Below are 26,114 nucleotides of genomic sequence, written 5' to 3' on the forward strand. Positions count from 1 at the left end.
AGCAGCTAGTAGTAAGTCATTTGTTACTTTAAGCAGTGCAGTCTCTGTGCTGTGGTGAGCTCTGAATCCAGATTGAAAATTTTCAAATATATTATTGTCCTGCAGGTGGCGGCAGAGCTGTTTCACCACCACTCGTTCTAGAATTTTTGAGAGGAAGGGAAGATTAGAGATAGGTCTATAGTTGGCTAGTTCATCAGGAATTAGGTTAGGTTTTTTCAAAAGGGGTTTAATCACAGCATACTTAAAGGACTGAGGAACGTAGCCATTTTGTAACGACATATTTATTATGTTATGGATGGAATCTGTCTCTCCTATTATGGCTAATTTAAACATGGAACAATTTGAACAGGAGGGTTTGGCCTCATTTCCAGGTATGCCACCCACACATTGATTTCACTATGTGGATGACAACTGGACTAAAATCAAAATTCAGGATCTGGAGCCTTTTACTGCACATATTAATGCTGTGGATCCAAACATCAAGTTCACACGGGAAGAAACGAAGGAGAACAAACTGGCCTTTTTCTGTTGAGCAGTAACAATAGGAGAGGACACGCGACTCCAGGCAGAAGTTTACAGGGAGCCTATACATACGGACCAATACCTGCTATTTGATTCACACCATCCACTGCAGCACAAACTCGGTGTGTTCCAGACACTACAACACAAAGCTCAAGTCGTGCCTACAAACACAGAGGGAAAAGTAAAGGAGGAGCAACATGTGGAGAAATCCCTCTCTGCTTGTGGATATCCAAAATGGGTCTTCAATAGATCGAAGAGAGCTAAAAAACAGGACAACAGGGAATCTGAACCTATAAGGAGAGGTATTACCATTCCTTACACTGCGGGTGTGTCTGAAAAACTTCAGAGAATCTTCAGACAGTGTGAGATTCCTGTCTTTTTCAAACCCACAAACACTTTAAGGCAAAAATAGGTTCACCCTAAGGACAAAACCCCGAGCCACAAACAAAGTAATGTTGTCTACTCCATTCAGTGTAGTGAAGAGTGCAGTGAGCATTACACTGGAGAGACAGGTACTCCATAAGAGGATGTACCAATAACGGCGAGAGAGTTCCTCTGGATCCCAGTCTGCCATGCATCTCCATCTCAAAGCCATTAACCACTCCTTTGAAGATAGTGAAGTTCAGATCTTAGCCAGAGAAAATAAATGGTTTGAGAGAGGAGTTAAAGAAGCTATTTTTGTTGTGAAAGAGAATCCTTCCTTAAACGGAAATGGGGGCCTGAGACATAATCTCTCCCCCATCTATAACACCATCCTCAGACCCAGAACAATGAGAACAATAGCAGGGTCGTTAAGGGCTGAATAGGTTAGTCTCAGCTGAAACTGGAGACAATAGCTGTTTACAGTTTCAGTGTGGTTAGCACCTCCCCTCAGATAGATTTAAAGGCAGTGGCCACCAGCATTCTGACCAGAACTGAAGAAGCGGCTTGGATGAGCAACGGAACTCTCCGTTGTTGTCCTGGGTGACTTCAATGCCCATGTGTAACGACAGTGATACCTGGAGGGGCGTGATCGGGAAACGCGGCCTCCCCGATCTGAACCCGAGCGGTGTTTTGTTATTGGACTTCTGTGCTAGCCACAGTTTGTCCATAACAAATACGATGTTTGAGCACAAGGGTGTCCATCGGTGCACGTGGCACCAGGACACTCTAGGTCAGAGGTCGATGATCGACTTTGTTGTCATGTCATCTGATCTCTGGCCGCGTGTCTTGGACACTCGGGTGAAGAGAGGGGCAGAGCTGTCAACCGATCACCACCTGGTTGTGAGTTGGATCCGCTGACGGAGGAGGAAGCCGGATAGACCTGGCAGGCCCAAGTGTATTGTGAGGGTCTGCTGGGAACGTCTGGTGGAGCCCTCTGTCAGGGGGGTCTTAAACTCCCACCTCCGGGAGAGCTTCTCCCTGATCCCGGGGGAGGCTGGGGACATGGACTCCGAGTGGGCCATGTTCTCCACCTCTATTGTCCATGCGGCTACTCGTAGCTGTGGTTGTAAGGTCTGCGGTGCTTGTCGCAGCGGCAATCCCCAAACCCGGTGGTGGACACCGGAGGCAAAGGATGCTGTCAGGCTGAAAAAGGAGTCCTATTGAGCCTTGTTGGCTCGTGGGACTCCTGAGGCAGCTGATGAGTACTAGCGGGCCAAGCGTGCAGCGGCTCGTGCGGTCGCAGAGGCAAAAAATCGGGGTTGGGAGGAGTTAAGGGAGGCCATGGAGGAGGACTATTGGATGGCCTCAAAGAGATTCTGGCAAACCGTCTGACGCCTCAGGAGGGGGAAGCAGTGCTTCACCAACACCGTTTACAGTGCGGGTTGAGAGCTGCTGACTGTGACTGGGGATGTTGTCGGGCGGTGGAAGGAATACTTTGAGGATCTCCTCAATCCCACCGTCACGTCTTCTGAGGAGGAAGCAGAGACTGGGGACCTGGAGGCAGACTCGTCCATCACCCTGGCTGAAGTCACCGAGGTGGCTGGCCAGCTCCTCGGTGGCAAGGCTCCGGGGGTGGATGAGATCCGTCCCGAGAACCTCAAGTCTCTGGATGTTGTGGGGCTGTCTTGGCTGACACGGCTCTACAACATCGTGTGGCGGTCGGTGATAGTGCTACTGGATTGGCAGACCGGGGTGCCGGTCCCTCTGTATAAGACAGGGGACAGGAGGGTGTGTTCCAATTACAGGGGAATCACACTCCTCAGCCTTCCCGATAAGGTCTATTCCAGGGTACTGGAGACGAGAATCCGACCGATAGTCGAACCTCAGATTCAGGAGGAGCAGTGTGGTTTTCGTCCCGGTCGCGGAACACTGGACCAGCTTTATACTCTCCATCGGGTCCTTGAGGGTTCATGCGAGTTTGCCCAACCAGTCCACATGTGTTTTGTGGATCTGGAGAAGGCGTTCGACCGTGTCCCTCGTGGTGTTCTTTGGAGGGTGCTCTGGGAGTATGGGGTCCGGGGCTCGTTGCTAAGGGCTGTCTGGTCCCTGTATGACCAGAACAGGAGCTGTGTGGAGAAGTTCAAGTATCTCGGGGTCTTGTTCACGAGTGACGGAAGGATGGAACGTGAGATTGACAGGCGGATCAGTGCAGCGTCTGCAGTGATGCGGTCACTGTATCGTGTGTATTGTGGTAAAGAAGGAGCTGAGTCACAAGACAAAGCTGTTGATTTACCGGTCAATCTACGTTCCTGCCCTCACCTATGGTCATGAGCTCTGGATAAAGACCAAAAGGACAAGATCGCGGATACAAGTGGCCGAAATGGGTTTCGTCCGTAGGGTGGCCTTAGGGATAGGGTGAGGAGCTCGGTCACACGGGAGGACCTTGGAGTAGAGCCGCTGCTCCTACACATCGAGAGGAACCAGTTGAGGTGGCTCGGGCATCTGCTCAGGATGCCTCCTGGACCGCCTCCCTAGGGAGGTGTTCCAGGCATGTCCCACCGGGAGGAGGCAAGACCCAGGACACGCTGGAGGGACTATGTCTCTCTGCTGGCCTGGGAATGCCTTGGGGTCCCACTGGAGGAGCTGGAGGACGTGTCCAGGGTGAGGGAAGTCTGGGAGTCCCTGCTTAGACTGCTGCTCCCGCAACCCGGCCCCGGATAAGTGGAAGAAAAAGGATGGATGGATGAAGTACAGAGCAGTGGGTGGTGATTAAAAGTGGGGTTGGGGCAATATCATCTTGAATACAGGAGAATAAAGATTACTCAAACATGAATGAATCACTAAATACAACTTCAGACTTCTCAAATGAGAAGGGGAAACAACTATGATATAAGCTAAGTTCTACAAAGTCAATTCTGCAGAATAGGTCTTCTTTAACAGTTGTGTAGTTGGGTTTCTCCTCCTTGAGTAATACAGTGTAACAATACTCTTACTTGAGTAAAGGTTTTGGTTCCTCTTCCCACTGTGAGCAAATAAAGTAACAAAAGCTGTATGTTGACAATATATGTTTTTAATATTAAAAATATAATATAAACAAGTATTATAGCCATTGTTGTAGTCCTCTAGATAACGGTCATGCTCTGTGGAGGTTTTGCTGAAATTGGATCGCTTCTTAACTATGGATTAAAAATGGCACAAGAAGAATTTACCATCCAACCCTACATGTTTGTACCAGAATCTGACCCGGAGCACGAAGATGTCAAACAAGACAAACCTTTGGAATCTAGAATGAACACTTCTTAATGGTGAGTTGGTTAACTTGTAATTATACACTAACAAAGGTGCATTTGTGGGTGCATCAATGGACGGTGTATGTATGATGCATGTTATTATAAAAGAAATCATCTCTGTAGTTTGCTCATGCATTTTTAAGCATAAAGATGAGAAAGATATTGAGAAAAAATATAGTTTGTTTGGCTATATAATACTGTTAAATCAAATACGACTAAAGGTGATGCATTTATAAACTCCTCCATGAACCACATGTGCATACATAGTTTGTTTACAAGTGCGTGCCTCACTGCACAGCCTGTAAAATGTGGAAACAGAACATTTGATGATATTGGCGGATCAAGCATGTCATTTTGGCTCAGTTGTGTGCAATTGCTGTGGTTCATTTTGTTTATATCGTGTCTAGGTGTGACACATGTGGCAACTGCGCTACAATGCAGACTGACATGGGAAACAGAAGCTGTCAAGAAACCTCTGAAAGTGAGTTCTCTTTAAAAAAACTTGTTTTCATTTACGGTATATCATGCACACTCATGTTACTGATAATATAGTTGCTAGGTGCGCACAAGAATGGAAGAAGTCCCCAGCCAACCCACATGCATGGACAACCATCCAGGATTTGAGCCTGTATGTCTCAGTATATTATCCGTTTAAAATTGCCATTAAGGTGTGCAAAGCATTGTGTGGACTATTACTGCACCATTCCTCTCAACTGTAAATTGACATTTTGCTATGGTCCCAATTTATTGTCAAACAAACACTAAAAGTTATATTCGAAGTACAATCAAATAAAAAATATGATAATGCACACTGTATCAATAAATATTTTTACTTTAACACAGACATATTCAAAAATCTTTAAATAAGTATTTCACACTATAACTTCTTTTATCTGACATCAAACACACCACATAAACAACTTTAAAAACACATATAGATTAAGTATTGTACACTGTATATATAGATTTTTACTTTAGTCTCACTGCAACACAACTCTAGAAAGACATAACTTAAAACACAAACACATAAATATAATAAATAAGCTATTGCATGCTGGATAACTTTTCATTTCTGTTTCACTGCAAGCACACCCATAACACAACTTTTAAAAAACAAACATAAATAAATAGAATACATGAATAATTATTACACGCTGTATAATCAGTTCTATATGTGCTTCAGTCATTATAGATACTGTGCCTAGAAGTTTCGTGTCATGGTGCTGGGGATGACTGGGTTGGAGAGTTTGCATGGTTCTGCCATCTTGTGTCATCCTCCGAATACACCAAGAATCCCAGATGAAGAGGGGCAGTATGTAGGTTTCAGGTGGAAGGTAAAAGCAGAGACGGCAGTTGCCTTGTCTGGACGGGGGTGCTGAGAGGACAGTGGAAGTGGAATGGGGATCTGTAGCCTCTCCTGGACAAATGGAGCTCAGTCTGGAAACACCTCTTCAAAAATCAGCTCCAGGATGTCATCAACATAATCTGCAACAATGGACAATTATCTGTTATTTTTTATTTGCGATGTTTGATATTTGTTGTTTTGCACAGCTGTCATTAAAATACAGCAAATATGGGAGTTTCCGGTGGTAATTTTTTGCATGCAAAATAATTTCAGATAGATGTGATGACTGTCTATGTACAAAGCCAGCAGTGAACGTACCAACAACAATATCTGTGCACTGTGGGGTGGTCAGAGTTCCTATGTTAAAAAAACAAAACAAAGAAACACTGATATTTTTATATCAGTATCCTTACAGTTCTTTCAGCCCAGGATCTATACTCCAAATTCACATAAGAAAATGGGGTACTATTAATCTCTTTACCACTTTATAGTATCTGCACATAGTATAAATATTTACATACCTATACTCCTAAAATGAGAGTGCATGGTTTTGATAAAGAACTGTGTCCCTGTTGTGCATGTTGTTATTATTTCTGTCTGGCAGCCTGTTGTAGCAGACGATGGCTGGTGTGCAGAAGTCCCCTAAACAACAATGACATCTTAATTGTGCAATATATAATCAGTCAATAAGTAATAGTCCTTCAGTGGTCATTAGGTATTTTGCTTTAAAGGTAAAAGTGTTCGTTATCGACTATATTTAGATAGACACATATTAACATCCAAACAGGAATAAAATGAATGTTGTCTGTCTATTATTATTATCATTATTATTATTAGACACTAAATGTGACTCCGAGCTAGCTAAATAAAGTATTTGAGCTTAACATTTGATATAGCAGCTTATGTCTTTTTACAGCTCACGTGTGGGTGCTTGGTTGTCAATTGCAAAGACACAGTCTAACAAGAATATTTACACTTTTGTGTAGCTACTCGTAGTGTTACCATCTCCTCCACTGAAACTGCATAGGATGTTTTCCACGTAGCCTGTGATTACACGGCTGGCTCCCGAAGACCACTGTGACTATTCTTCATAGTGGTTTGAACATAACGTTACACAATAAAACTAGTTTTTAACACCCAAATATGTAAATGTATGTGAACAAGCGATTAGCCTAACGAGCTAGAAGCTAGAGCTAACTCACCTTTTAGCATTTATAGGTGGAAGATAACAAAATGAAAATGCAAAAGGTGCAGTTATCAATTCCGTAATGAATACAAAAATAACAAGAGTTTGTTAAATGGAGCCTTTCAGCAACTGGCACAGGTTTAGAAGCATCCTGGGCATGTTCCTAGGAACATTTAACCGAAAAATAAATGTAGTAGTTCTCAGATGTTCTGTGACTGGAGGCCGGTGTAACGATACGTGCTGGTTAATACAGCCAACAACCGAACACCTAGCTTTATAAATACACAATTTCTTTTTCATGTTGAGTTTGGACTACAAATCAAAAACAAGATGGCGGACTCTGAGAGCAATTGAACGGAAGTTATTGAACTTGTTTGGCCTTTTATGGAGATTTCCTCTGAAAATCACTGACGCAACAGATTGAAAAAATGCAACAGATTGTAGAAAATGAAAATGGCGTATCTGAACCAGAATTAAAAGGGGTCTAAAAAGACATCTCTACATCTAGTGAATAGTTCAAATTGAGTTTTTATGAGTTAATACAGACCCTGTAGACTCAGGAAAAGGTATCCAAGAGCTAAAAATGTTGATTTAGCATAATATGTGTTTTTTAAAGTATTTGATTTGATTTAGATCTTTAATTTTTGTGAGCTATCCTTTGTACCAGAAATATACCAAAATACCAGGTTTTGTGCATCATGTCAGGTATTGTATGTGTGAATAATATAAATAATAGTTGCCCCCTAAATACTTTTTTGGAATAATTTTAAGTTAATGACACCGGCTCCTCCTCATCCTCGGTGAAATGCTTGTATCGTAATACACGCTCAAATTCAACATTCATTCATGCCCTTGTTCTCTCTGTCTCTCTCTCTCTCTTTCAAATTTACTAATAAAAATGGCTTTCCTACATACAACTGCTTTTGGCAGAAATAGATAAGCAACATCTCATTTTCGGTGAGCATTTGATTTTTAGACAACTGCATTGTTCTCTGTAGGGCAAATAAATACATTGAAGGTATGAAAGTCTTTACTTTCACTTTAACGTAGGAAACTAAAACAGGTGCTCAGTGGAGAGGCTGTAGTTTGTTATCGCTGCTAATCTAAAATGAATGAGTAAATGTCCAAACATTTGTCTAATATTTTCCTGGCTGTTTCTTACCTTGTGCTGTTGAATGCCTCTCCTTGTCTACACCTAATGTAAATTGCTTACATGTAGCAGGTATCTGAGTACATATCGGCCTTTCCAGTTGTGTTATTGGGATTTTTGCGATTCGATTTAGGTTCGGTTTTGCTGGTGTGTATGTAAACATAGTGAGTAAGAAGCAGGGTTTTTGAGCAATAAAAACTCAATTTAATACATTATGAATACATGCAAGGGAGAAAGGATACTGTGTAACATCCCAGGCAAAGCAGTAACAAATCCATGGGGACAAGCAGGTAGCGGACCTCTCACCATTGTGATTCTTTAAAATGGTATAACATAGTCTCTGCTGAGCCATCCAGAGAGAAGAGGGAACCAGACGAGGGTAATATTGCTCACAGCTTGATAATCCCAAGAAACTCTTTTATAATCAACTTGTACTAATGAAACACACTGCAATAAGTACACTTGTCTTGAGGCAGTCTTGAGGCAGTAATGAGTCAGCAGCTTTCAGGTGCATAGTCATGTCACTGAGACCAGTTACACAGTCACTACGTTTACATTCACACCAAGAAAACCAGATAACTGGCCTAGTCCAATTTAAACCAATTTATTAAAATGCGTCTAAACCTAGGAACAATAGTTGAGGTGTCATGAATCTCAAATATCCCAATAACACATCTGGAGAAGCTGGTAAGTACTTGGATACCTTCTGCATGTAATAGCGCTGTACGATTTACATTAGGTAACAGGAGAGGTGTTCATCTGCATGGGATAAGAAACTGCAAGGAAAATATTAGACATAGTTTTGGGTGTGGACTCACTTCGAGATCAGCGGCGATGACAAACTACGGCCTCTCCACCGATGACTCACGAGCACAAGTTTTATTTGTTTATTTATTTATTATTAGTTTGGTGCCCAGCCATAGCTAGCTATGGGAGGAGCTCGGAGTAGAGCCGCTGCTCCTACACGTCGAGAGGAGTCAGCAGAGGTGGCTCGGACATCTGCTCAGGATGCCTCCTGGACGCTTCCCTAGGGAGGTGTTCTGGGCATGTCCCACTGGGAGGAGGCCCCGGGGAAGACCCAGGACACGCTGGAGGGACTATGTCTCTCGGCTGGCCTGGGAACGCCTTGGGGTCCCACGGAGGAGCTGGAGGACGTGTCCTCATGATGGATGGATGGTAACTATATCAGTGCTAATGCTAAATTACTAGACACAGCTCAATATCTGGTAGCCCTATTTTGCACGTATTTGGTTATTTGATCTGCTGTTGACTGAGACAAGAGTGCTCTGACAGGTTTTGCAGTGTGTGCTCTGTTAGGGTTAGGGACAGTGTCTGATGTTTCTCTGTTAGGGTTAGGGACAGTGTGTGCTCTGTTAGAGTAGGGACAGTGTGTCTGATGTTTCTCTGTTTGTTTTCGAGACAGTGTGCCTGATTTTTCTGTTAGTGTAGGGACAGTGTGTCTGATGTTTATCTGTTAAAGTTAAGGACAGTGTGTTTGAATTGATCTTTTAAGAACAGTGTGTTCTCTGTTAGGGTTTAGGGATAGTCTGTGTTCTGTTAGGGTTAGGGACAGTGTACTCTCTGTTAGGTTAGGGACAGTGTGTACTCTGTTAGGGTTAGGGACAGTGTGCGCTTTTAGGGTTATTTCTATGCTAGGGTTAGGGATAGTGTGTTTGATGTTCCTCTGTTAGGGTTAGGGGTAGTGTCTGCTCTGTTAGAGTTAGGGACAGTGTATGCTCTGTTAGGATAGAGACTGCAGTAGGTGCAAGCAGAGGAAGGGCGAGTGTAAAGACATGGGCCTAGGTGTCTGAGTAGGAGGATGGCCCCACTCTAGGTGCTGTCACTGGGCTCTAACAGATGTGAACTGGACTGTTACGCTTCAGCTTGTAATTTGGACCTGAGCTGCTCTTGAGCACAGGACAGAGCACTGAGAAGGAAGGTCATCAGAATACAAACAAGACTGATTTCATGTGACATCACACATGACATTTCTCTTTCTAACTAATTGCAGACTTAATCATTATCTCAGGGCATTTGCGACACAGAACTCTGTGGGTACATTCTTAGAATAACCACATAGTCCTCAGTGAGATGCACATAAATATGGATATACTGTTATATTTGTCCTGTGAGTCATGTGTCATGAGCCCACTCCTTGTCTCTGTCAGAGCAGTGCTCTGGCTCAACTCTCATAGTCATCTCCCCCACATGCTACAGTGTGTTTATACTGCATTATAACCGGCCTCACTGTGTGCATGCTGCAATATTATAACTAGATTACTGTTGTTACTGTAGAGATATAAGAGATATAAAATATAAGAGTAGATGTCTGTGCAAAACCCTCAGTTGTCCAGGTCTGATCCATAGCAAAAGATGATGTTTAAATCTATCAACTGGACAAATCGTTGTAAGAGTGAAGATGTTTCGCTGCTCATCCAAGCCACTTCTTCAGTTCTGGTCAGATTGCTGGTGGCCACTGCCTAATATCTATCTGAGGGGAGGGGCTAACTACACTGAAGCTGTAAATATCTATTATCTCCAGTTTCAGCTGAAACTACCCTATTCAGCCCTTAACAACCCTGCTATTGTTCTCATTGTTCTGGGTCTGAGGATGGGGAGAGATTTTGTCTCAGGCCTCCATTCCTGTTTAAGGAAGGATTCTCTATGCTAACAAAAATAGCTTCTTTAACTCCTCCCTCAAACCATTTATTTTCTCTGCCTAAGATCTGAACTTCACTATCTTCAAAGGAGTGGTTAGTGGCTTTGAGATGGAGATGTACAGTGGACCGGGGTCCAGAGGAACTCTCACGCTCTTATGGAGTAGCTGTTTAGTTTCTCCAATATAATGCTCACTGCACTCTTCACTACACTGAATGGAGTAGACTAAATTACTTTGTTTATGGCTTAGGGGTTTGTCCTTAGAGTGAACCAGTTTTTATCTCAAAGTGTTTGTAGGTTTGAAAAAGACAGGAATCTCATACTGATGTTTATATGTTAAAGTTAAGGACAGTGTGTTTGAATTTGTCTTTGTAAGAACAGTGTGTTCTCTGTTAGGGTTTAGGGATAGTCTGTGCTCTGTTAGGGTTAGGGACAGTGTACTCTCTGTTAGGGTTTGGGAGAGTGTGTGCTCTGTTAGGATTGGGGATAGTCTGTGCTCTGTTAAGGTTAGGGACAGTGTACTCTCTGTTAGGGTTAGGAACAGTGTGTACTCTGTTAGGGTTAGGGACAGTGTGTGCTTTTAGGGTTAGGGACAGTGTGTCTGATATTTCTATGTTAGGGTTAGGGATAGTGTGTTTGATGTTACTCTTTTAGGGTTAGGGGCAGTGTCTGCTCTGTTAGAGTTAGGGACAGTGGAGGAGTTCAAGTATCTCGGGGTGTTGTTCACGAGTGAGGGAAGGATGGAGCGAGAAATTGACAGGCGGATCGGTCATGTCCCACCGGGAGGAGGCCCCAGGGAAGACCCAGGACACGCTGGAGGGACTATGTCTCTTGGCTGGCCTGGGAACGCCTTGGGTTCCCACCGGAGGAGCTGGAGGGCGTGTCCGGGGTGAGGGAAGTCAGGGAGTCCCTGCTTAGACTGCTGCCCCTGCGGCCCGGCCCCGGATAAGCGGAAGAAAATGGATGGATGGGTGTGCTCTGTTAGGATAGAGACTGCAGTCGGTGCAAGCAGAGGAAGGAAGAGTGTAAAGACACGGGCCCTACCTCTACAGCTGTTACAGTAGTCAGAGTACAACGATTACAGTAGCTCAGATTACATCTGTTACAGTCTTGTGGAAAAATTACAATTCTAGATGAAAAGTAATCCATTTGTGAGGATTGGTGAGTTTTGAAATACAGAAAAAGGTTTATTCTTTGTTACAGCAGATACAGATATGACAGGGCCCAGGCCTGCCCTGGCCACAGACTGGCAGCCTTTCGGCGTCTCCCTCAGTCCCCATCCCCGAGCATCTGAGTTCTGACTATTTATGCCAGAATGGCAATGCTACATACATTTCAAAGCAGACTGACTTTTGTTTCACACCCGCAAGATAATTAACTTTTACACTTAGACATTTAGAACAACAACGAGTTTCCTGTGGGATGGAGAAAGAGCCTTCACACATGCTCATGCCTGGTCTGGGTTTGACAGACTGACACAGAACAAATGCTTTTAAAGACACAACATGAATATACTTAAATTTTGATTATTCATTAATCATACTTTATAAACAATCATTGTCACAGACAGAACATGTAGTAAAATGTTCATTGAGATTAAGTTCCATTAGTTTGTTGAGTGAGATGGAGGCAAATTCAACAGTTCATTGTTGTGTTCAGTTCAGTTTATAATTTGTAGTCAGAAGATGAATGCTATTTTAACATGATGGTGGTGCTATTCAGTTAAATCTTCCCCATTGCCTTTACTCTGTCCCTTTGTCCTCCCTCTGACCACACACAACTGTACTCGCTGGCCGCATACAGCTTGGCGTCTCTCTGGCCACAGCTCGTCTCTGGAGTTGTCATTCAGCCCATGTGTCGATTTCAGGGCTGTGGTTGGGGGCAGGAGGATCAGGTTGAGTTCTTTTGAGTCACATGAAAAGAAGTGAATGGATGGACTTTTAATAAGATAAGATAAGAGTGCGATGCAAACCCAGCTGCAGCTGCTCAGGAGGTGTTTTTGGTTCAGGTCCAGGTGGAAAGTTATTTCTGGCTTCACATATTGTCAGGTTACAGGTCTTGTAGTTAATGGAAAACAGTCTCTAAATGATAACACCTGTTTTCACACAATTCAGTTTTGAAAACTAAAACAAAATTTGTAATATCCCCCCTTGACACATTTATATATGTGCATATATACATGTGTCAGTTTTGTTCAGAGCTGGCATCTCTGCTGGATTAGTTATCTTCTGCTCTAAGTGAACACTTTGGGTAAATTGCAGTTCTGAAAGAAGCATTTGGTTTGCCCAAACTGTTATTGGATAGTTGTTAGTGTTGTTAGTGTGTGACTATTTAACAGGAACATCCACAACTTCTGTAAAAAAAAACAACAAGTTATTAAACGAAATCGCAGGTGCTTAGTCATCAAGGATGGTCAAGTCAGTCAAGTCAGTTTGGATTGGTGATCATTACCGGCTTTGATTAGGCCTTCATTGTGTTTTTAAGAGAGCTCATTAACATTTGGGGAATTTGTGGAAAAATTTGGTTTCTTCTTTCCAATTACAATTGAGGAGGTTTTTTGGTTCCAGCTGGACTTTTCTTAGAACATGCATGTCATTAAACTCACTGCAGTAATGAGGCAAAAAACACAAAATAAATCTTTTTTAAAAAAAAAAAGAGATATAAAAAAAACTAAGAAATGTAGAAAATGAGTGGATCAGTTGAATCTGCATCCTGCCATTTTCTTTCTGACACTGTTTACAATGGTTTAGCTGTTACACCCATATTTTCTGATGTTGCACAATTCACACTATACAGTTTGGCTGATCAGGTCCAAGGATACACAAATGTACAGTTGACTCTTGGTGTCACACTCTGTTTTTAACCATTTTCTTTCTTTTTTCATATTTTTTTTCTTCAGTTTTTGTTTTGTTTTTTGTTTCCCCCCCCTTTTTTTCTTTTTACTGTTTTTTTTTCTCTCTCAGTTAACATTGTGAGTGAATTAGAGCATAGTGTTGACATTACATAAATTTACATTTGCCTGCATTTTGCACTTAGATATTATCTCCATTCTTAGATTTAGGCGCACTGCTGATTTTACTCTCCCTCATGAAAAAAAGTTCAGTTGTCCTTACGCTCAACTACACTGGGACTCTCACACACACTGTCCCTTTTGCCTTTTACCAGGTAGTAACCCTAGACAGGAGTTTGACCTAGTGACTGTTCACTAAATAGCAGGGACTTCCACACATTTGACTGTTTACTAGCTAGTTACAACTAGAGGGGAATTTCACCCATGACTGTTTGTTAGTTAACTGTAATGACTCCTAAACCTCACTCTGGAAAATAAATTAAAGTATGTCCTAATACTAGATATTATATAAAGCAAAATGTTGCACAACTAAATCCATGTTCACCTTTAAAATGCAGAGGGCTTATAGATGGGCACCCCCATCTCCAATGTCCAGCTTGACCACAGATGAAGCAAGGTTCATTGGAAAATCTTCTCTTGTACTTTCGATGGGCTCTCCTCCCATATTTGCTTTGCTCACGTGTTGGCTGATGAGTCCTTAGTTGTCTAAGTAATTGGGAATGCAGTCAGTGATTTTCATTTTCATGTTGTCGGGTCTTATTGTACATAGTCACTGCTGCCATATGCAGCTCTTTCCGCATTCTTTCTTGCTTCACTATTTTCTTTCTTTTTAGCTGTTCATATGCATGTGTGGTGTGTCTTTTCACGTTAATTAGGTGAGCAGCATTCCAGCCAATGCAGGTTTTCTTCACAGCTGAAGAAATGTTTGTTTTTAATCCATTAATGAAATAGTTACACAAGTATGTTTCCCACACATCACAAGTCACACCTAAGTGACCAAGTCTTGTAAATCCACTGTGGGTGTTATACACTTCTGTTCATCGTGTGAGAAACTCTTCAGGGTCCTCAGTGTCTCTTTGTTCAGTGTCACTCAAATCTTGACAAAAAGTGATAAGTTCTTTAGCAAACGTCTGACCTGATGCTGTAGGATTGGGCAGATGTTGAGATGCTGCAGATATTTCAGAAGAAATCCATGGACAGAAAACTAATGTTGAACCTCGTGGACCAGAGACTTCAACCATTGGCATACTGTACACTGTATCTTCTTCAGCATGGCTCACCTTGCTTGCATCTGTATCTGCACGTATCCATTACTGTCCTGCATTGTAGAGTTATTTGGTGAAGACAGACAGGTTGGATGGGGGTTGTTGTTCAGATCTGGGTCAAACTTCAGTAAAGTCAACTGTTGAGACAAAGAGTTCTGTGAGTGGGACGGTTTCAGTTCACACATTTCAGCTGCATCTTCAAAGAGAAGAGGCTTGTGGATAGTTTTTCTGATTTTGACTTCAGCTTCGTCTTTCCACATTTTTAAACATTCCTTGTAATTTTCAATGTTTTCATTCAGTTTTTCTTTTTTCTTTTTTTTTTTTTTTTTTTTTTTATAAAAAATGTTAATTTTTTTCTTATTTTGACTTCAATTTCACAGAATTTGTTTTCCAGTGCATGAACATTTTTTAAACTTAATGCACCAAATTCTGAAGACTTCTTATCTTCATGTTTTCTTCTAATAAAATACAATGGGGTCTCCTGGAGGGGAATACCCCCTTGAAGTTTTGCTCCCCATTTTAGATGTTTTAGCACTCGTAACTTCCAATAGTCCCAAAAGTGAGGAAACCAGGAGTGGGGGAGCACCATCGTTGTTGGGATTGTATTAGCAGCTCGTTGTTAGGTCAGCATGGTGGTACACACATGAGATTTTGGAGCCAAAAAGACTGAAAAGTTGTGAAATGAATCAAAAATGGTATAGGATTAGAATTATGGCCGTTGGTTATGTTTATTTAAGCATTTTACATTTCCAAAATATATTTGCCTTTGATTTATCAGTCTTTGTAGATGAAGATTTCATTTTCAAAGGAAAATAAGTCTGTATTGCAAAAGCTCACCAAGTAAAACTTGTTTGAATCCAGCGGTGGTGATCCAGGACAAAAACTAATGTACATCTATGTAATTCTTTGAAAGCGGCATGCATCAGGACTGAAACCAAAAGGAAGACAAAATTCCATCTTCACCGTGCTCTGGACGACCACTGCATCCCACTTGTGACACAATTAATGTTGCGGAGAAATTACAATTCTAGATGAAAAGTTATCCATTTGCGAAGCTTGGTGAGTTCTGAAATGTAGAAAAAAGTGTATTCTGTGTTACAGAAGATACAGATATGACAGGGCCCAGGCCTGCCCTGGCCACAGACTGGCAGCTTTTCGGCGTCTTCCCCACTCCCCATTCCCAAGCATCTGAGTTCTGACTATTTTTGCCAGAATGACAATGCTACATACATTTCAAAGCAGACTGACTTTTGTTTCACACCCGCAAGAGAATTAACTTTTACACTTAGACAGTTAGAACAACGACGAGTTTCCTGTGGGATGGAGACAGAGCCTTCACACATGTTAATGCCTGGTCTGGGTCTGACAGACTGAACAACAGAACAAATGCTTTTAAAGGCACAACATGAATATACTTAAATTTCTATCACAACAGTAATCAGATTACAGATGTTACAGTAGTTAGATTACAGCTGTTACAGTAGTCAGAGTACAGCTATTACCATAGTCACATTACACCTGTTACAGTAGTCAGATTACAGTTGCTACAGTAGTTAGATTACAGCTGTTACAGTGGTCAGAGTAGGCAGATTATAGATGCTAATGTAGACAGAGTACAGCTGTTAGAGTAGTCACATTATATTTGTTACAGTTGTCAGATTACAGCTGTTACAGTAGTCAGAGTACAGCTGTTACAGTGGTCAGAGTATAACTCGTGCAGTAGTCAGAGTACGGCTGGTACAGTAGTCAGAGTGCGGCTGTTACTGTCTGAGAGTCTGAGATGCTACAATGCATAAACATAGACACAGACCTGCTGTCTTTTAGAGAGTAAAGGGAGCCTGCTTCACTAATATCTCTGGAGATCAAGCATATGTCAAACTATGTTTATAATGAATATGAGTCGTAACTCACCCCTTTCCTCCTCTCTCCTCTGATCTCGTCCCCTCATCTCTTGTCTTCTCCTCTCTCCTCTTTTTCGTCTTCTCTCCATCAGATGCCCCGGTAGCAGATCTCCACGATCTGTTCTGTAAGAAGCTGCAGCAGTGCTGTGTGCTCTTTGACTTCCTGGACTGTGTGGCTGACCTGAAGGGCAAAGAGATCAAACGAGCTGCTCTCAATGAGCTAGTGGAGAGTGTAGCCACCAGCAGAGGAGTGCTGATCGAGCCGCTCTACCCCGAGGCTATTAAGATGGTAACAACACACTATATATAACAGAGACCACAATATTGTAGTGACAGTTTTACTAAAGATCCTAACCTTAACCATTGTCTAACCTCAACCAGAATCCTAATATTTTCTTTTTGTGATACTCTATTTACAAAAATGTTCATATACAAAAAAAGCATTATGGCAAAAGTTATTATGTCTGTATAATCCCTCAGTCATCCAGATATGGTCAACCCTCCTTCAGACAGATATAAGGTAGTGTCCACCAGCAATATGATCATTACTGAATAAGTGGCTTGGATGAGCAACAAAATATCTTCACTCAAATAACTTTTTGTCCTGTTGACAGAACTGACTTTTTCTTTTTTTTTTTTTTTAAGTTATTATCTTAACATAACATAGAACATGTCCATCTCACACAGAAAAAAACACCCAATGGATGTAGCAAAATAAAACATTAAAAATAAAAATAAAAATATAAAATAGTTTAATAATAATTACAAGAATTACAGTGTAATCAAAACTGCAGTAACACAGGGCATCTACCAAATTATTATATCCAGTGTTTCTAATGCAGTTGCAATTTTTCTATTCCAGTTTAATAAAACTAGGAGCAAGGAGTGTACAGTAGGCCACAAAACCTTGGTGGTATTTGTCCAGGGCAGTCCAAAACCTTAAACTAACTCTTGTCTTGTAACTCCTGTGTGCAGATCTCGGTGAATATCTTCCGGACACTGCCCCCAAGTGAGAACCCTGAGTTTGACCCAGAGGAGGATGAGCCCACACTGGAGGCATCCTGGCCACACCTCCAGGTACTCTGCACACGTTCAACTACTTATTTTGTATGTATTTATTTCATTTTTATATTAAACCTATAGTAGTTTTAAGTTCTTATTTTAACATAAAATCTAGGCCAATTTCAAAAGTATTTACTGTCATCCACACTGAATACCTGAGCGTGCAAAAGACATAATCTAAGGGGTAACCTGTGAATTTGAAATGACCCTATAATCTATGGCTCCCTTGTGCCCAGCTGGTGTATGAGTTCTTTCTGCGATTCCTGGAGAGTCCAGACTTCCAGCCGTCCATGGCCAAGCGCTACGTGGACCAGAAGTTTGTCTTACAGGTAATCTTCAAGGACATAATATATGCTCTCAGACCATACCAGACCATGCCACACCTTACCAGACCATACCAGACCATATCATACCATACCATACCATACCAGACCAGACCAGACCAGACCATATCATACCAGACTATATCATACCAGACCATATTATATTAGACCATACCATACCAGACCACAACCGACCATACCAAACCATATCATACCAGACCACAACAGACCATACCAGACCATATCATTGCAGACCATATATGAAACATACCAGAACAGACCAGACCATAACAGACCATATCATACTTTATGCGTATGAATAATGGTTCATATTCCACAATCAGAAAACCCCATGAACAATCAAAAACTAAGGCATAATTCCCACAGAGTGGAATCAGACAAGTGAATATGATTGCTATTAAATGGGACATATATTATAACAACTGCCATCATGAACTCATTCAAAGTTGTATTTTGATTGATTCACACACACACACACACACACACACACACACACCCACACACACCCACACACACACACACACACACACACACACACACACACACATGCACGCACACCCGCGCGCGCACACACACACACACACACACCCCTGCGCGCACACACACACACACATATATGGTTAAAAAAATGCTATTTTTCATTTTATGGTAAAAATCAATATTATTGATCAATTTTGATATTACACTTTACACAACAAGATGTACACTAATGATCTATGTGTTTTATAGTTTAATATGAAATATATTAATATTATATTATTATATAAGATGAATCTTTCTCCCTTCCCCCTCTCTCTCACACTCCCTTGCACCCTGCTTGTATTCTTTATCTCTCTCTCTGTGTATGCCTCTCCTTCTGTCTCTTTGTTTATCTCTCTGTGCCTCTCTCTCACTATCTCTGCGGTCTCTCTCTTTTTCTTCTCTCTCTTCTTCTCCCTATGTCTTTCTCCTCTTGACTGCTTCTCTTGCTCTATGTCTACCTCTGCTTTTTTCTCTCTCCTTTTCTCACAAAAATCCGTCTGCCCCTGCCTTTCTCTCTGTCCCTGCCTCTATCTCCCCTCCCCGTCTCTACACTCAGCTGCTGGAACTGTTTGACAGTGAGGACCCCAGGGAGCGGGAGTACCTGAAGACCATCCTACACCGCGTCTACGGCAAACTGTTGGGACTGCGGGCGTACATCCGCAAGCAGATCAACAACATCTTCCTCAGGTAAGACACAGTGGACGTGTATTGTACAATTTACAATATGGGTCATTATTGTTCAGATCATCCGGATTAAGTGTAGGCGATATGGGTCAAATTGGTTGTTTCTTGAATGGTTTTCATTTTTTTTTCTAATTATGACTTTGTTTGGTGGGACAGTACTTGTGGTCAATATTTATCATAGTTTTACATCAATCAAGTGGCAGTTTGTGGAAAAAAGTGGTGAGTTCTAAAACAGAATCCCTTTACCTATGTCACCAACACCGAAAACACCATCCAGACAATTTACATGCAAGTAACACATTTTTCTGTCAGTTTAAACATTGATTTAATAAAATGAAGGTGTTGTCGTTTACTCTTATTTGTGTTATTATAACTGTAATTTTGTAATTTTTGCTATAATTTGGTCCTTTGTAACAACTTGAATGACCTTTATTCATATTTGCTGCCCTGTCTGACCAGGAAGTAAAATTATGAGAATTAAAAAAAAAAAAAAACAATAGACAGAACTAGGCAAACTCTTTCGTAAAATCCTAAATATAATCATGTTAACTATGTTTTAGTCAAAAAGTAGTCAATTGCACTTCAACAAAATAGATGATTTAGCAAAAAGTAACTTCAAACAGTGAAACCAAGACTGATTAAGCCAGAACTGAACCAAGACTAAACTAGGACTAAACCAAGACTAGACTAGGACTGAACCAGGACTGTACCAGGTCGAAGGGGCTGAAGGTGCAGATGGCAGCCTTGCTTCTTTTGGTCTTCCTTAGAGCAAATGCGGCTATCACCACTGAGTGTGGAGTTATTATTAGCATACTTGTGATTTAATATGCTATACAGTATATGTCTTTACCATAATGCTTGTTGCTGTTTGTAGATTTCCTAAAGTATAGAATGATTTGAGGAAATCTTTTATAATTATTCAGTTATGACAATTTAAGAGCTACAATTTAAGCTCCTAGGAGGCATCCACATATATGGACAACACATTTTGGGTTGTCTAGGCCACAATGCAAAAAAAAAAAAAAAAAAAAAAAAATCTTATTTGTGTTATTATAACTGTAATTTTGTAATTTTTGCTATAATTTGGTCCTTTGTAACAACTTGAATGACCTTTATTCATATTTGCTGCCCTGTCTGACCAGGAAGTAAAATTATGAGAATTAAAAAAAAAAAAAAAAACAATAGACAGAACTAGGCAAACTCTTTCGTAAAATCCTAAATATAATCATGTTAACTATGTTTTAGTCAAAAAGTAGTCAATTGCACTTCAACAAAATAGATGATTTAGCAAAAAGTAACTTCAAACAGTGAAACCAAGACTGATTAAGCCAGAACTGAACCAAGACTAAACTAGGACTAAACCAAGACTAGACTAGGACTGAACCAGGACTGAACCAGGACTGTACCAGGTCGAAGGGGCTGAAGGTGCAGATGGCAGCCTTGCTTCTTTTGGTCTTCCTTAGAGCAAATGCGGCTATCACCACTGAGTGTGGAGTTATTATTAGCATACTTGTGATTTAATATGCTATACAGTATATGTCTTTACCATAATGCTTGTTGCTGTTTGTAGATTTCCTAAAGTATAGAATGATTTGAGGAAATCTTTTATAATTATTCAGTTATGACAATTTAAGAGCTACAATTTAAGCTCCTAGGAGGCATCCACATATATGGACAACACATTTTGGGTTGTCTAGGCCACAATGCAAAAAAAAAAAAAAAAAAACAAACAAAAAAAAATATATATATATATATATATATATATATATATATATATATATATATATATATATATATATATATATATATATATATATATATATATATATATATATATATATATATATATATATATATATATATATATATATATATATATATATATATATATATATATATATATATATATATATATATATATATATATATATATTGTTTTTTTTTTTGTTTTTTTTTTGTTTTTTTGTTTTTTTGTAAAGGCATATGTCTTCCTGCTCTTGTCTGCAGCACATCACATGAGACACATTGTTCCAAGAGCCACAATTGTTGTTTCTCATTTTGTTTTTACATTCAGGACAAATGTTGCTGTGTTTAGGCACTTACATAGTTTTTGCAAATAATTATTCAAATGTTTTATCAAAATGATTAAAATGTCCCCATATGAGGACATTCTTTTTACTTCACTTTTTTCAGAAACTACAAAATGTAAAAAGATAATTCTTTGTTTTTACACTCATCAGGTCCCAGTCTGCCTAAATAACAAAGATAAATTAATAAAGCATGTCATGCAAGAGCTCAGGGCTTAGGAGGTTAAATGTGTTTTTCTGATGTGTATCTTTATTTCTCTCCAGGTTCATCTATGAAACTGAGCACTTCAACGGTGTGGCTGAGCTGCTGGAGATCCTGGGCAGGTATGCACACACTCTAATGGGTCAGTCCTCTGAGCTCCTCTTTTTCTGGATCACAAACTGGATAGAGCTTCGTTGAAGAGCTGTGGACTATTACACTGTTTTCAGATCTATATTATAATGTTGTTTCCTCATAAAAAAGCATACCCAGAGTTGTGCTTTGTTTCATTTACACACATTTAACACACAGTCACTGCATATTTAGGCTCTGTTACATCTTGTGATGTATGCGGTAATACAGGAAGTGCTTCGCTGTATATTTAAACTGCATATACCTTTCCTAGAATCGGCCCTAAAATTGTAGTCTGTACTTAACTAAAGGTAAAAGGTAGCTGTTAACTTGAAAACTACCACTAAAGTACATCATAAGTTGGAACAGACCATTTTGAGCTTGGAAAATGTAGATAATGTAATAATAAAGAATTTCTGAAACAGTATGAATGAAACAAAACTCCTGATATATTTTTGAGGAGATAATAGCATTATAACATGGCTCACAAGTATTAGAGTCTGCTGACAGAGAGCAGTCATCATGGGTAGCTCCTTGGAGCTTCAGGCAGGATCAAAATTGACACCACTAGGGGCAAGTCAGATCTGTGGAGACGATCCCACTCACAGTAACAATGCATGTTTTTCAAGGTATTTCTGAGCAAAAAAAACAAAACACCTGCAATTGAGTTAATACAAAATAAGTAGTTAAATTAAAGGTAGCAAGACCTGAAAAGTTGCACAGTGCATCTTTAAACCAATCCATAGAAGGTATCCTAAGGGCCCTTCTGTGAGACTGCACTATTTATAAAGGTGCCCACACATGGCACCACACATCAGCAGGGGGCAGTGTTACAAAGAGTAGGTCTCAGATCTGACTCTCAGATCTGACTCTCATCACTTGATGGTTTGATTTATTATTGGTACATGTTTTAATAATAAATTGTACATGTGAAACATTTAGGGCAGTTAATGTTACTGTAACAGTGTTATAAAAATAAAATGTCTTCCTCTCTTCCTCTCTCTCTCTGCTTCTCTCTCTCTCTGTCCTCCTGCCCTGTCTCTCTGTCTCACCATTCTCTCTCTGTCTCACTGTCACTGTCTCTCTTTCTCTCTCCTACTGGCTCTTCTCCTCTCTTCTTTTTTCCTCACTCACTGTAGCCCTCTTTCTGCTTCTCTCTCTCCCTTTCTCTCTCTGCCTGTGTCACTGTTTTCCTCTCAGGTACTTATAAACAGTTACAGTCCAGAGTTGCAGGCATAGATTGCAATAGGGGAAGCACTAGAACCAACATGTCCAAAAGTATTTTAAAATGTCTCCTGCCTGCTCTAGTGGTTATGTTATTGTTGTCTCCATATGTTGTTGTGCGCAGCATCATAAACGGCTTCGCTCTGCCTCTGAAGGCGGAGCATAAACAGTTCCTGGTGCGAGTGCTGATCCCTCTGCACACGGCTAAGTCCCTGTCCATCTTCCATGCACAGGTGAGACGCACGACTCCTGCACCCTACCCCTGCACACTGCCCCTGTATACTACCACTGCACATGACCTCTGTACCTCTACACACTACCTCTGTACACTACCTCTGTACACTACATCTGCACAGAACCTCTGCACACGACGTCTGCACACTCTCTTTACCCACTACGCCTGCCCATGACCTCCGCACACTATCTCTGTACACAACTCCTGCACACTACCTCTGCACCTCTGCACACTGCCTCTGAACACTAGAGCTGCACACTACCTCTGCATCTCTGTACAGTACCCCGTTTATGACTTCTGCACACGACCCTTGCTCACTACCCCTGCATACTACCTCTGCACCTCTGCACACTGCCTCTGAACACTACAGCTGCGCACTACCTCTGCATCTCTGTACAGTACCCTGCTTACGACTTCTGCACACGACCCTTGCACACTACGTCTGTATGGTACTCCTACACGCTACCTCTGTACACTACCTCTACACACTACCTCTGTACGCTACCTCTGCACACCACCCTTACACACTACATCATCACACTACCTCTGCACACTACCCTTACACACTACCTCTGCACACTATGTCTGTACGGTACCCCTACACACTACCTCAGGTACCCTCTGGTCCTGGTTAACATTTGGATGGGAGATCGCTGGGAATACTAGATACCACAGGGTGCGGGTTGTCAGCTTCCCCTGGTGGTAAACCTAGAATAAAATCCAGAAGGTGCATGTATATTCCAATCCAGATGTTTATTTCGGCACAGGCAATAATCCACACTGATTCGACACTATCTCCCAAAGGTTACCTCTCCTAAGTGAGCTCTTATACTGGTATGACACATCACATCTTCTTAATGATTAGCTTGGTTTGTCTCGACATAAACAGGTCCTTCTGAGTTTACATAGGGTCAACACGGACATAGCATGTGTGCTTAGCTGGTTCTCTGAGTTCAAACATACACATAGCAGTTCAAAGTACTTATAGCAAATATACCACAGTGGAGCTCACAGGAGGCAAAACAAGTAACCATACAATTTTGTCATGAAATATTAAATCAGACATTAATATTACAATTCCCCCTTTTGATCACATCCACACATGTGATCACAAATTAAAACCAAAATCAAAGAGCAAAATGCTACTACACATGATAGGGCATACAACTTAAAGTTACCGTATATGAGTAAAATATTAACTTTAGCTTTAGTCACCACAATTATAACATACCCCAGCCCTTATGCTAACATAAATCAATACATGACTCTCGGACAGCAGATAAGAAACAAGGAGCACTTAGTGGGACTCAGAATTTAGATGTTGTATTTTAGAATCAGAAGTTAATCAGAGCAATTTTGACCTAACTTAATCAGTTAATTCGGGATCTGAGGACTGAGATCCCATAGAAAGTAATAATATTTGGGATGGGGGAGCTTTTTGCAAGGCAGTGGCAATCAATCGCTCTACCAGCGATCGTAGACATGGGATGACACAGCACCCAATTATGACTAGGACAGCGATTACAGTCAATATAGTGGTAATTATAGATATTATGGTGGCAGACCAAAGACCAAACATTTTGTAGAACCAATTTAACCAAGTATTTTCAGGAATGCCAGAATTTTTGGCAAATTCCACAGACAAAGACTTAAGTTTGTTTAGAGCTTTAGAAATACTACCATCAGGGGAGGTATTATTTGGTATATAAGTGCAACATTCAGATCCAAACATGCTACACATGGAGCATTCTTTGGCAAGTATCATATCTAGAGCGATCCGATTTTGCCAGGCCATGAGTGATGTGGGGCCCAATTGCTCAACGATGCCTTCTATTGCCTCAATTGTATAATTTATAAATCTCTGTTGATTGTAATAGAGATAATTGATCCAAACTACATTTTTAGTAGCCGTTACTCCGGCAAAGAATGCTGAATGCTGCGACAACATTTTGTGCCTTGAATTCATTTGGAACACCAACAGGTGTACCTGTTGCACTGAGGTAAATGTCCTCATTAAATGATCCTTGGAGTTTGGGCTTAGATTGATCTGACAATGACCTCTTGTGTACATGGTTATTTCTTAAGTTACCTCTGTATGGTAATTGGGTTTGTCTTAAATTTAGTGAATATGCTGGACCTATAGTAAATGGAATAATTAACATAATTGGTGCACAGCCTGAGAATGGCATACAAACATAAATTCGCACACAACCACCAGATATCTGCACGAGTGGTAGTGTGTTCATTTAAAAGGGCAAATTCTTCATAATTATCAGAAGATAAAGTCTGATTACAGAAATAGTTAGTAAAATGTTCTATTTCATTTTTGTCATTATTCCTTGTCCCTGTTTGTCTGTGTCTTTTAGAAAACACGTGTATTTAGCTGTTCCCATAGTCCAGGACGGTGGTATATCTTTGGAAACTACTACTGGTAATTTATTATGGAGTTGATAGCATTCATCAGTTTTATCAAATTATTTTTTAATAAAGAGTTTAAGTATACAGGTCAGGTCTTCTTCATTAGAATATGGTATTGACGCAGTTGTCAATCGTGGCCTAGCCGCAGAACATACAATACAATCTTCAGTGGTTAAAGTGTGAACAGTATACTGTACCCATTTTAGCCAAGTATTTTAATTCATTTCAAGTCCTGTTTAAATTTTAATTGCTTCGGTTAGGGAAATGAAATCATTTTTGGGAGCGGGTTTATTAGGTCTCAAAATTATTGTTTGGATGTAGCCTTCAAAATGTAACTTTATCTTCCTGTTGCAGTGTTACAGTATCAACATTTGAACACTGGAACCCTATGGAATATATTCCAGAGTCATTAAATGTCAGATTTTTGATGGATAATATTAAAGGATTACATTGTTGAGTAATTGATTTATGCCCTCTGCAACGTTTTAGGTCCGCTTGATATGATGCATCATTTTTCCTATTTTTTGTTAAAGTAATTCTCTGTTGTAAGTCAGTTTTGAAATTATTTTCTTCTTGATCATGTTGGCCATTAGTACTAGCTATAACTCTGGCGATCTCTATAACCTTATCATCGTGAGCATTTACTTTTGTCAAACATGTATCCTTACAAACAATT

At 40.6% G+C, this 26,114-nt stretch overlaps 1 protein-coding gene across 1 annotated transcript in view; it reads left to right on the forward strand.

Annotated features, from left to right (window-relative positions):
• ppp2r5b (protein phosphatase 2, regulatory subunit B', beta) overlaps positions 1-26,114 on the forward strand; it is a 77,580-nt gene that overhangs the window by 15,792 nt on the left and 35,674 nt on the right. The window contains exons 2-7 of the mRNA XM_033983599.2: positions 16,624-16,820; positions 17,507-17,608; positions 17,830-17,922; positions 19,016-19,146; positions 21,495-21,554; positions 22,910-23,018. Coding sequence (XP_033839490.1) covers positions 16,624-16,820; positions 17,507-17,608; positions 17,830-17,922; positions 19,016-19,146; positions 21,495-21,554; positions 22,910-23,018 — 692 coding nt within the window. The remainder of the gene's footprint in view (positions 1-16,623; positions 16,821-17,506; positions 17,609-17,829; positions 17,923-19,015; positions 19,147-21,494; positions 21,555-22,909; positions 23,019-26,114) is intronic.

The sequence above is a fragment of the Periophthalmus magnuspinnatus genome, chromosome 18 (assembly GCF_009829125.3).
Source record: "Periophthalmus magnuspinnatus isolate fPerMag1 chromosome 18, fPerMag1.2.pri, whole genome shotgun sequence".
In the NCBI taxonomy this organism is placed as follows: domain Eukaryota; kingdom Metazoa; phylum Chordata; class Actinopteri; order Gobiiformes; family Gobiidae; genus Periophthalmus; species Periophthalmus magnuspinnatus.